The 12,911-nt window shown below is 36.8% G+C and overlaps 1 protein-coding gene across 1 annotated transcript in view; it reads right to left on the reverse strand.

The window, feature by feature from the left end:
• Window positions 1-494: 494 nt before the first annotated feature.
• The window catches only part of Fads2b (fatty acid desaturase 2B), a 34,844-nt gene continuing 22,427 nt past the window's right edge, over window positions 495-12,911 (reverse strand). Inside the window, exons 5-12 of the mRNA NM_001081664.2 lie at window positions 10,508-10,633; window positions 9,654-9,714; window positions 7,072-7,148; window positions 6,749-6,846; window positions 5,151-5,247; window positions 3,384-3,463; window positions 1,833-1,958; window positions 495-595 (exon numbers count right to left, since the gene is read on the reverse strand). Coding sequence (NP_001075133.1) covers window positions 547-595; window positions 1,833-1,958; window positions 3,384-3,463; window positions 5,151-5,247; window positions 6,749-6,846; window positions 7,072-7,148; window positions 9,654-9,714; window positions 10,508-10,633 — 714 coding nt within the window. The 3' untranslated portion in view covers window positions 495-546. The remainder of the gene's footprint in view (window positions 596-1,832; window positions 1,959-3,383; window positions 3,464-5,150; window positions 5,248-6,748; window positions 6,847-7,071; window positions 7,149-9,653; window positions 9,715-10,507; window positions 10,634-12,911) is intronic.

The following is a 12,911-nucleotide window of genomic DNA, read 5'->3' on the forward strand; positions in this document are numbered from 1 at the left end:
TAATAACACACACGTTTTATTTACAATACTGAAAGTGCAAAGTGAAGACAAGCATTTGAAGGTATTTTAATGTTAATTAAAGTCACAATTTGAAGTTCACCTATTTGAAAGGAGATAGGCAAAAATTTATTCAGCAGGGATGTCTTAAATAAACAATTCTCTTCTAAGAACAACTACACTGATTTCCAATGGGCTCTGTCAGAGATCTTTACTTTTTTCACTTTCACTTCTGTCTATGTTATATTATTAACTGCCCCCACAAGAAACAATTTCACTGAGGTCTATTGGAACTAAGTCCAATTTTAACCCTAATGAAAAAGTAGAGTGTCTTCCCTTTGTTATTCTGACAGAAGTCATCTTTCTGTTTCTTCTTTCTCTCAGTTACAGAGAAGACCTTCAGGGAGAGGTTAATATATATTCTTGGGATTCACATTCCTGGGACACTCATGTATGCTGCTTTTGCCAGTTAATTCTCAGTTAATCAGAGAAAAGCCCATGCACAGCCATCACCCTCTTCAGAGACACCAATAAATGCAAGGCTCTGCATCATTCATAGTAAGCATTCATCCAGAGGGAAGCAGACTTCTTCAAGGACCTAGAGAAGAAAACAAAATTGTCAGAAAGTGAAACTCAGTGCAAAGGGGTTCTCCATGAAACATTTATTAGATTCACCGCTTGTTTTGAGAGAATGTAGTTTCTAGTCATATTTGATAAATGTCATTGCATGTGAACCAGGGAAGGGGATCAAATGCACTGAATTTCTTTTAGCAGATAAATTTGCCTTTTTTTTCAGGGAGAAGATTTGAGTTTAGTTTTCATTTTATTCTTTTCTATACCATATACTTAGATATAAACTCATACCATATTCATCTACCTACCCTATTTTATAATGTTGAAGATGAATTTCTAGGGTTTAGGAATGTAACATCAAAAGAGACAGAAATAAATTCTGGCCACACAGACTCTTTGTCTTGAAAGATAAGCATTAAATAATTGTTTACTCAGCAAGCTGTTTAATCAAGGTTGTGATAAGGACTGTGGTAAGGATAGATTTAGTCTTGAGATGGAAGGCTGACATAAGGGAAAAAATGCAATGGTCTTAGAGAATGATTGTGGATTGAGAAGGTGAAATGACAAGCAGTCCATTTTGAAGAATGTTTCAGGCATGAGAAAAAGTGGCAAAGGGATAAGATGGTCAGGTACAGGAATTTTCAGCAAGTGGAGGTAGACCAGATGTGTATATGACAGAAAGGAAGAAGAATGTGGGGAGTCTGAAGGAGCCAGATGAGATCAGATGTGGCCATGGTGGCCTTCAAAATATTTCCCTGTTTTGTTTTGTTTTGTTTTAATAGAACATTATTAAACTCAGACCAGTGGTTTTAAAGTTGTCAGTAACATCTTCTGCAGGAAAGTGCATGTGCATGCATATGTATTTGTTGTTAGATTAACTACACATGGCTAATTGCCCTGACTGATTCTTGCATTACACCCATCTACACATTAATAATTTCTCCACTGAATCAGAAGATTTGTTGGTCTTTCCAATCATGTTAAATTCTAAGGTATGTCCAGAGGTCTATGGGAAATAAATACAAAGACAAATCTTATATAGCTATGATTTCAGGAAATTTGATCTAAGGAGAACAGTAGGGTGTTTCTAATAAGAAATATAATAAAGTCAAGTAGGTAAATGGTAAAGATTTGTGTGCCTTTATTATTGTTGATACAAGTGTTTCTTAACAAATGGTTGTTAGATGAAAGATTCCAAAGCTGCTGAAAAGTTTAGAAATTAGAAAGAAAGGAAAATGAGCAAAGATATATTGTGTTATTACCTGACAATATCTCCAAAGGCCTTCAATATGGGCTTATTTATATACTGCAATCCATGCTTGGCACAAAGTGACTTCACCAGAGGTGCCACTTTGTGGTAATTATGGCGTGGCATTGTGGGAAAGAGGCTAAGAAAACAAACAGAAGATGTGAGATTTAAACCTAAAGAGAAACCCAGACATTGTTTTATTATTTTTTATTTCTAAATAAAATAGTACCAGGAATGAAGACCCAAACTTGACCTTGTATAAGCCTTCTAGTAAGCCAAATCTTTTACCCCAAACTCTTCTCTTGTAACATCTCTACAAGCCATGTGAATAGCAAGTGTTTGGGAAATGCTAAGAGAATAACTACTAGCCATTTAATATGCATATTTTTGGTCAGTTCAAATGAAAATATGGATGAGCTAGCGTTATGAATTGGTTAAAAGAGGGCTGGAGAGATGGCTCAGTGGTTAAGTGCGCCAACTGCTCTTCCAGAGGTCCTGAGTTCAATTCCCAGCAATCACATGGTGGCTCACAACCATTTGTAATGTGATCTGATGCCCTCTTCTGGTGTGTCTGAATACAGCAACAGTGTACTCATATACATTAAATGAATAAATAAATCTTTAAAAAAGTGAATTGGTTAAAATAACAGATCATGTCTCCTTCATTCTTGCCTCTCTCATGTTCTTCTCATCTAAAAAGTACTGTTGAACAACTAAGTATTCACCTAGGTCTAGCTGTGACATTTAAATTGAAGTTTAGATTGGAATTTAAAGGAAGAAGTCTTTTATCCAAGGTTTGGCATGTAGCAAACCCAGTAATTATTCTTGACCTGTATATTTTCTTTAATAATATATAACTCATGATTCTTCTTTTGCTAGGGTGTTCAAGCATTTACAAGGAATACAGATTGAAAAACCAGCATTAAGACCTTAAGAGCTCTTTTGTTCTCTGACTCCTAGATGTAACTTCACAGAAGGAACCGTGAGAAGCATCTTGTAAGCATTCTAGGGAGATCGGATGTCCAAACATTACCATTTTCCATGTCTTTATTGTACGTCCAGTTCACTGATTACTTGGAAGGTTATTTTTAGATTCACTGGTTAATTTCAGAAGTGGCTATATTTCATTCTTGGTTATTTTATGACTTTGGCCCTAACCTGCTAATTACATTAAATTGCACTTAAATTCAACAAAACTTGGTTACTCAAGGGCTGTAATTTTTCTTAGGTTTCTTTAACAAATGAAATATGTGTGAGCACATGAACTCACACTCCAGATACCTTCTGCACCCCACCATAGACATCACCTATTCTTAAAACTCAGAATATATGGTAACTAAGTTATTGGTTTATTTCTCTGATTTTACTTCACTTCTCACAACAGTTAGGTGCTCCTTCTCACCCCACTATCCCAGCCATTTGGCACTGATGGACAGCTGTCTTTAGTGAACTCTGGTTAAACTTTTTAACTCTCTGAGACTCTTAATTGAATGGTTGTGCCATATTGCATGATAATAAGGGTCAGTCAGACATTGCTCCATAATAGACCATTTCCATCACTCACTGGTGTTCAATTTGGAAGTTCAAATGTCCAGTGAACCAGTCATTGAAAAAGGACTGTTCAATATTACAGGTGGCCACAACCTGCAAAGAAAAAGTTTGTATTAGCTATAAGTGAGCCTGAGTGTAAAAAAAATGCTATATTTTTATGTAAATCTACTAATATGCATATTATTGTTTACTTTTTATTTGTTAGTAAATATATAACTGAGTTACATAGATACAGTTCCAGCCTTCAAGAAGTTTACCATTTAAAACATACTAATAGATTTTGCTAAGAAGTACATATAAAGGAATAGATGTCAAGGGATATTAGGACTGAAGGAGAAAATGCCACAATCATTCCTCAGACACAGATGGTTATTTCATCATGAATGAGGAGTTTGACTGATGTAGATGGGTTTTTAGGATTGTGTTGGAAAATGTATGGTTAGGTTAGAACATGAGGGCTTCTGAGTGACATGAAATAAGGAAGTATTAATGAAGTCCTTCTACAGTAAAATTACAGGGTTAAGAACCACGTAGGAAAAATTTTATAACATATATTATGGGCAATGTTTTAAAAGCCCTATTTTATAAGATTTTATCCAAATATATAATACTCACATAAAAAGGTCAAGGGTATGTGGAAAGCATGAGATCTAACCAATGATTAAAGAAATGATGAATGTGAACTAAAAGATATGGAAGTAGCTCTCAGGCCAAACACCTGAGAACCCTTCTTCTTGACTCTGATTGCTAGGGTACAACTCATCTTACAATTTTAACTCTTAGATTCACTTGAAAGACTTTGTCATATTTAATGATTAGAATAGAAAATCAAAACACATTTTCTATAAATTCTCAGATAATAAACATTATCTTTAGACTATTGTTAAGTACATAGGATTGTAGCATTTTCTCCCTTACCTTTCCTCCCTACAGTCCTCCTCAAGAACATTCCCTCAAACTACTCCCATGAGCTACTGTATTCACACAATGATAGCCTTTTTCTTTGATTACTATTGTCACATATATATGCCCATATATAAACAAATATATAAATATAACTCACTGAAGTTTTGTTTTGTTTTATTTTGTTTTGTTTTGTTTTGTTTTTCGAGACAGGGTTTCTCTGTATAGCCCTGGCTGTTCTGGAACTCACTTTGTAGACCAGGCTGGCTTCGAACTCAGAAATCCACTTGCCTCTGCCTCCGGAGTGCTGGGATTAAAGGCGTGCGCCACCACGCCTGGCTCCACTGAAGTTTTTTTTTTTTTTTTTATTGTTTGTGTGTATATAGTTTCTGGCATGATCACTTTGTATTCAGTAAAGAAGTACATTATAGTTTCAATAGTATATCTTTTAATTTTGTTGTAGCATCAAAGTGGCCATGGATAATATATAAATAAAGAAACATGACCATGGCCCAGTAAACCTTCATATACACAAAGAACCAGTGGTTCAGATTTGGCCTCTGGATTTTAGTTGACTGATTTTACTTTGCAGTTAAGACTCTATAACCAAACTGCTTAGGTTTAAAGCTTGTTGCTATCACGTATTAGTTGTGTGACCATATACAAGTTACCAAACCTTCTCACAAGTAGGTTTCATCATGTTGTAAAGTGAGAATAATCATTGTGTCCTCCTTGTTCAGTTGCATGCAAAACATCTCATGGTGCCTGTCCTCAGGAAATTGTTTTATGAAAGCAAGTTATTATTTTGATTTTTGGTTAGCAGTTGTAAGCCAGTCTGGTTGGAAGGACTGTCCCTCATGAATGCTATCATCATCACCTGAGTGCTGAGCCAGTCGTGGTTCTCTTCACTGCTCATTTTCATTGGTATGTGACTCATCTGGGTAACGTAAGCAATCCAGGGGCTCTCAATAAACCTGTGGAGGAATAAAAAGTGGGAGTGGCAACTCATTTAGTACATTTTAGGTGTAATCACTGAGCTTGAATGACCTCTGAACTGGCCAAACCCTGGAGGAAATGGAAGTGGCTCTAAGATTCTAATAACTGTCTATGTCCTCTGCGAGTGCCATTTCTTCTTTTTTAAAAATCTTTTTATTAGTAGTATTTAATTAATCATTCTAATCATTTACACTTCAAATATTACCCCCTTTCTGATTTCCCATCCACAATCCCCCATCCCATTCTTCTTTTCCCCCTCCACTTTGTCTCTATGAGGGTACTTCCCGGCCCACCCACCCATTCCTGCCCCACAACTCCAGCATCTCCCTATGCTGGGGCATCAAATTTCCACATGACCAAGGGCCTCCCCTTCCACTGATGTCTGAAAAGGCAGTTCTCTGCTACATATGTATCTGAAGCCATGGATCCCTCCCTGTACACCTTTTGGTTGGTGGTCTAGTCTCTGGGAGCACTAGGTGGTCTGGCCAGCCCACATTGTTCTTCCTATGTGGTTGCAATCCCCTTCTGCTTGTCCAGTCCTTCCTCCAGCTCCCCCATCGGGGTCCATGAGCTCAGTCTGATGGTTGACTGCGAGCATTGAGTGCCATTTCTAACAAGTTTTGGCACACAAGTATTTGATGATATGGCGTGTCCCATTTCATAATTCAAAGAAGTACTGCTTGCAAATATTCTACTCTAGCTTTGGTGAAAGCATAAAAGATATTGGGGGCTGAGTGTTTGCCTGATATGCAGGAAGTTCAGTTCAATGCCTAGCATAAGGAGAAGAAAAAAGAAAAAAAACTAAGCCAGGTTCTTTAAGGGTATTTGTAAAGTAATTGACAGTTTGTCAACAGATAGAGTTTTGTTCAAGTTCTATATTGGCAACATTTTTGCCCTTACTTGTTCTGTTACCTTAGGCAAGCAATTTAATCCCCCAAGCGTCAGTTCCTTGATCAGAAAGAAGATGATACTATCTACATTGTAAGGCCATGTGGGGATTACATCAAACAAAATGATGACTGTCAACACTTAACAGAGTGTCTGATCCACAGTTGCTCTCATTGTCTTTACAACTAATAGCGGTTTAGTATAGCAATGCAACTGAATGAAATATAAACTAATTAGAAGTTGGAAAGGGCTATTTATGCACAATAGTGCTTTGAAGTCATTGTGGTTTGGTGAAAAACTTCTTGCATGACAGCTTAAAATTTGTCTTGTCCTATCATGATTCTTGGCAGAGTTTATGATGTCGAAGCAGCTTAAGTTATATTGGCCTTAAAGAACAATTGATATGGCTTACTTGGGAATCTAAAAATATGGGGACAACTGAACCTGGACAAATTCTTCTTAGATGGAATTTGTGTTATTCAATCACTTGAACTGTTGCCTTTCATGGGAATGGACCACATTATCATGATATTTTGCTAATTACAAGTAGCTCTGGTAAAAGAAGTTATAGAAATAAGAGAATATTCTTACTTGACCAAATATATGAGCAACACTGTTCCGAAAATTCCATAGAAAGGGCCAAATGTGATGAAATAACGAATGTAAAAGCTGCTGACCCATGCAATGTCCTGCAGAGATAAGCAATTCAGTGAGAAGCCTTGAATATGTTTTCAGACCCTGTTCTTTGAGAAATGTCTCAATCTGATGTCCTGTCACTCACAGAAGCTACGCTGAAGGACACTAAGCACTGAAGGACACTAAGCACTGAAGGACACTAAGCACTGAAGGACACTAAGCACTGTCAACTCATTTTCTATCTGGTCTCGGTTTAGAAAATGGGATGAGTGACTCACCATCCAGTATTTTCGAAGGTACATCACTTGCATGGATTGCAAATTAAAGTAGACAGGCATGAGGAAGGGGAGTGCAACTGGAAAAAAAGATAAAAGAAAAAAGACAAATGAGCAATGTGGACCCCCGTGCAAGCCAGCAGGTGTTTGATTCTTTGCATGCCCTCCCTAGAGTGCTGGCCTTGAGAAAGGATGCAAGGAGGACACCCAGAACGACATTCTGGGCTTTAACACCTCAGAGGCTGGGGAGAGAATTTGGCCAGAATTTCCATGTTCAAGTTTCCTGAAGTAGCAAATGAAATATTGAATTTTTCAGAGTGCATTCTGTTGTGATACATTGGTATGACAAGAATTATGTCAGTATACTTATTTCCGAGCTATATACCCAAGACCTCCAAGAGCAAAAACAATCTCAGAGGGACCCTTATGCTTTGAGCAAATACCTTTCTCTGGCCAAACTTTAGTTTTGTTACTTTGAACTTTGTTCTCAACTAGATCTCAAACTTGACTAATGAGAATTGCTCATTGTCAGGACAAATGATTTCACCCATTCCCACTGTAGCAGCTCAAAGCCAGAGCACACCAGCCTCGTCAAAGTTCCTGCTTGGGAAAACTGAAAAACATGCCATCATTTTTCTTAGAGAATTACCTTAGACTACATATGACTGCAAATTACAAAAAGAAGGTCCATGTTTCCTAGTGATACTAGAGCCTAGCACTGATAAACACGAGACTGCAAACACAGACGGAGACTGCAAACACAGACGCTCTAACTTCATCATACTCCTTCCTCTCTCTCCTATTCAATAGTTTTAAATATATTTCTTTAGTATTTTAAAGTCTCCCCCTCACCATTTGTTTCAGCTGAGTTAAACTCAGTTGGTACTGAAATTTTTCTCTCATTTTGCATCAGTCTGAACAAAATTTTTCTAGCCGTGTTTGACACTATGCTTTTCTGTAACAATTTGAGCCTGACTTATTTGTACTCAAGAGGCTCTGAGCTGACATTCCAAGGAAAGGGGCATCAAGAAACTGTTGAGGATTTATGACATAGGTATCCTGGAACTTATAATCAGTACTCATTCCTCATCAGCAAAGGGGATACTTTATTACTACAGAGACATGATATTAAGGCATATTACTTAGTCAAGTTCAGTAATAAAAAACATTTTTTTTGTGTGTGTTTGTGTGAAATACATATGATTTGATCTGATGTCAGCTGCCTTTTGGAATGTGTCACAAAAACGGTCTAATGATGGGTACAGGGTGTAGGGGTTGAATCCCAGTGTGGAGTTGAGAGCCGAAATGGGTAATTCCACTTGACAGGTAATTCATTCAGTGGCTGTGTTCATCAGGTATGTTACAAATGACCACTAGCTGCCTTATGGGCAAATGAGAGCTCCTGTTGGTGTCTTAGTCTCAGAAGTACTAAATTATATGGCTAAGTAATTATTATGATGGGCTATTCTTGTGCATTATAGGATTTTTTTAAAATTATCATCAACTCCTTCCACACTGGGAGACAAAAATGTCTCTAAACCTTGTTCAAATGTTCCCTCATTAACAAAAATATCCTCAGTTGACAACCTCTGGTATAAGGGGTGTTTGTTTTCTTCTCTCATGTTGGTTTGTTTATCAGATGTACACGTCTGTTTCAGATGAGTAGACTTTGGAGTTACTTGAACACTTGTTCATAAGTCACCAGGAGTTTGATTTTGTTTAATAATAATAATAATGGTGTCAGAATTACTGAACTAAATGATTTTGCTTAGTAACTTGGTAATATACTGTTCTGTCTACCGATATATCTATCTATCTATCTATCTATCTATCTATCTATCTATCTATCTATCTATCTGTCTGTCTGTCTGTCTGTCTGTCTATCTATCTATCTATCTATCTATCTATCTATCTATCTATCTATCTATCTATCTATCTGTCTATCATCTCTTTAACATAATCTGTCTTCTATTTGTCTATGTGTATATGCATATATGTATCTATCTATCATTTATCAATATATCAATCATCTATCTATACTAATATACCTATCATTCAACATCTATCTATCCGTTTACCATATCTATCCTTTACCTATCATCTAAGCATCTGGTATGTGTGCATATGTTAGAGCTGTTTGCTGATCATAGTAGATACAAGCTTTTGTCCATGTACAAACTTTCTTTATGCTCTTGATTTTTGGGTCTATTTTCTCTGGTATCACACTGTTTTCCCATACCTCTTCTCCCTACAAAAATGTCATTATTCTTTTATTTAAATATTGTAAGGATTTTTCTAAGACAAGAATGTTGGGCAATATGATTAGAAGTCTGCCTTCTGACTCTCTTTTAAGGTTTTAAAATACCTTTCCTTTCTTGCCCAATGCCTAGTATGATGGACATCTGTTACAAATGCCTATTTACTTTGCCTCTTTCATTTTCATAGTTTCCCACCAGCAAGCCTGACATAAGATCTGTTTATTTTATCATTAACAAATCAGATATGGGTTGGTTTCTGTGAGACAGTTCTAGTCATGCCATCAGCTTGACTACTGATTACAGGGAGAGTGGCTACAGGAGACTCACCCATGTAGAAGTACAGGTGCTGCTTCTCATAGTCAATGTATTTTATTTTCTTCTTGCCATACTAAAAGGACAGAGAATAAGAGCCATTATTCTGTAGCATGTGTGTGTACCTGTGTGTACGTGTGTGTGTGTGTGTGTGTGTGTGTGTGTGTGTGTGTGTGTGTGTGTGTGAGCAGGGAGAGGGTGGAAAGAGAGGTATGATTTTAGGACTCTGCCTGTCAAATCTGAGGCACAAGAAGAACCAAAACAGGCTTGGGAGTAACTAGTGTGCTTTAACTGTGGGTACTTCTTGCCCAGATGGATTATTCCATTTTACTATATTGAGTTTATTATCATTTAAAAATTCGTATCTAATAGAATATAAAATTAGTTTTCCTTGTGTGATTTTTTTTTAAACTTTGAAATGTTTTCCCTTTATGTGCAATGTTAATTTCAAAATTTTAGTTGTTTGCAGCCTGGTCTTAACCAAATACAATGAAATATTTTCTCTCAGTGAGCATCTCTACATCTTGCTTTGAAAACTAATGTTGGTCCTCGTCTCCTGATTCTACTGCTTGAGAATTGTTTATGTTGCCTCATAGATAGTGATAAGCACTAGAAGTGAACCTATCATTGGGGTTGCTCAAGTAGGGTGACACAGGTTATTATGTCTTCTGCTCTGGGAGTCTGCACTAAGTGACCTTTATGGTTAGAGAGTCATCACTCGTAAAATGCTTTTATACTTAAAACTTCAGGTCTATATATGGACATTACAAGGGAGAGAAGAGCTTTGAGATCTTTTGTGATTATCTTTCTGTGACAAGGGGCTACTTCCAGGAATATTTTCTTAATGTTGATGGTAGTGTTAAATGCACCTTTATAGGCTGAGTATCTCCAACCAGAAAGAGTGGGCCCACATCAATGTCTGGATCCTTGGGGTAGATATTTGGTTTTACATGATGCTGGAAGTGTCGATAATTCCACCAATCAGCTGACAGGCCCTGAGGAGAAGACAGAACTCATTAACAAATAGAAAAATTTCCCCCAAGTAACCCTCATTGTTGGGGTGTTCTGTATCTTCAACGTGAAAATAAGAGATTTGGCTTCTCTAGTTGCTGCTGCTGCTGCTGGGCCACAGGATGACTTACTAGAAAAAGGCAATCAGTTTAGGAAGAACTTTTCTAATTCAAGAACACACTGCAAGCTAAAAAGAACTCGTGAGAATGGAAGCAATCTCCTCATCTGGAATGGTTTTCTAGCCTTCTTTTATAAGAGCATAATCTAAGAAATGATTCTCAAGGTAGATGGAGCAGTGATTTGATTCTTATTCCTATTTGACGCATAAACGAATCTCACAGCCAAGATTTTAATTAGTTATGGGGAAAAAGTGGCCCTATATATGAGACTTCAATGAATATTTCAAAGAATCACGATTTTGAAGTGTTCTTCCTGGAGAACTCCACTCAGATCATTGTAAGTCCCAGCTCAATGCTCTCCTATAAAAATAAGTGAGAATAAAAACATTTTTTTGCAGGTGCCAAGCTAGAATCATCTTTGCTTAAGCTGTTAGTGATGTTTTCCCTCTTACTCTAAGTTTGAGAGTTTTAATAAAGCAAAAGATTTGGAGGTCTCTCAATTTGCTTTCATATACTGGCTTTTAAATGCCGATGTGTAGGTTTTGCAATCCACTCATCCTTGTTGAAGCTCAATTCCAACTGAGCATGGTGACATTTAGTTCAATGGATAGCTCAAGGAGATATAATAATGACTCTTTGAGAAACCCAATTTCTTCTCATTTGTGTTAATTGATTATAGAAAAATAAATAGCAGTAATATTTTATTGCATATTTACCAACTCTTAATAATTAATGTATACATATTTTACATCAGCTCTGTCCAATATGAGCTACTAACTGTATATGGCTAGACAAATTAAGTCTCAAGATTCAATTTGGAGAATCAATGTAAAAAATAAAGACAAAATATTTCACTAACTTTTATGTTAGTCACAGATTTGAGCCATAATATTTTGATTACCATAGCTATAAATAGGCAGTTTAAGTATGACTATATAAAATTTAAGGTGAATGATATCATTTAAATTTTGTTTATTTTGGAAATTGTATACCTCAACATCGTATCTATCAACACCATACTAACCCCCCAGTTGCTCTTGTGTCCCCTACTCTCCCAAATTCATGAAAATTATTATTGTTATATATATACACGTGTATATATATATATATACACGTGTATATATGTGCACACCTATACACTTAATACTCATATGCATACTTATATAGCCTACAGAATCCATTTAGGGTTATTCATATGTACCTGTGTTGAGTGCTGATTACTTGTGTCTGAATAATCTGTGAGCGAGCTTGTCCCTGGAGGAAACTGATTATCTCTCTCTCTCTCTCTTGATCACATATAGCTCTTTATCTAGGGGTAGAACCTTGTAGAATTTCCCACGTCCATATTGTCCTATCCACTGGTGTTATTATGCTGGTATCGTTTAGATAACCTTATTGTTGAGAGTCTGTGAATTCATTTTTCTTGTTATGCCTAAAGGACACCATCGAGAAGCCGGCTCCTTGGCCTTGTGATGTCATCTTCATGTAGCTTATATATTATTTCTGCTGGACATGATGAGAATGATTTGAGAAACTTGTAAGCAATAGCCCCACTTTCCCATAATCTTTCTAGAAGCTCTAATATGAGACATAATGATTATCTACCACTCACAGAAATAAAGAGTGGGACGTGGTATTCCATTTCCCTCCAACATGCCCTAACACTTTTACAGTGGAAGTTCGAGCTCCGGTTTGTATCTGTTTCCTGACTGCCTCAGGAGTCACTTTCCAGATATCTCCCTCTAGGATTGCTTATGTCAGACTTACATCCCATTACAGTCTTTCCTACTCCTATCAAGTTATACTTTTCAGGTTTCACATCCACTCTCTTATTCACTCATTTCCTATTTATTTTGAAGCAAATCAGATTCTGATCTAGGTAGGTACCTGTGATGCTAAGTAAGACGTGATGTGAGAAGGTTCCCACGCTAGCTATTTACAATCTGATGGGAACAGTTGACAGCCAAACTCAACATGATAAGAAGTGGTTCTCTTTTAAAATTATCTCTTCCCACAGCTGATATTTTGGCCTCTTCTAACAGCTGACTGTACAATTTTAGGCAATGACTACCTGTGGTAACTGGTAACATGGGAGACAGGTTTTAATGCATAGTAAATCAGGGAACAGATCTTAATACCTCAA

Source organism: Mus musculus, chromosome 2 (assembly GCF_000001635.26).
Source record: "Mus musculus strain C57BL/6J chromosome 2, GRCm38.p6 C57BL/6J".
NCBI lineage: Eukaryota > Metazoa > Chordata > Mammalia > Rodentia > Muridae > Mus > Mus musculus.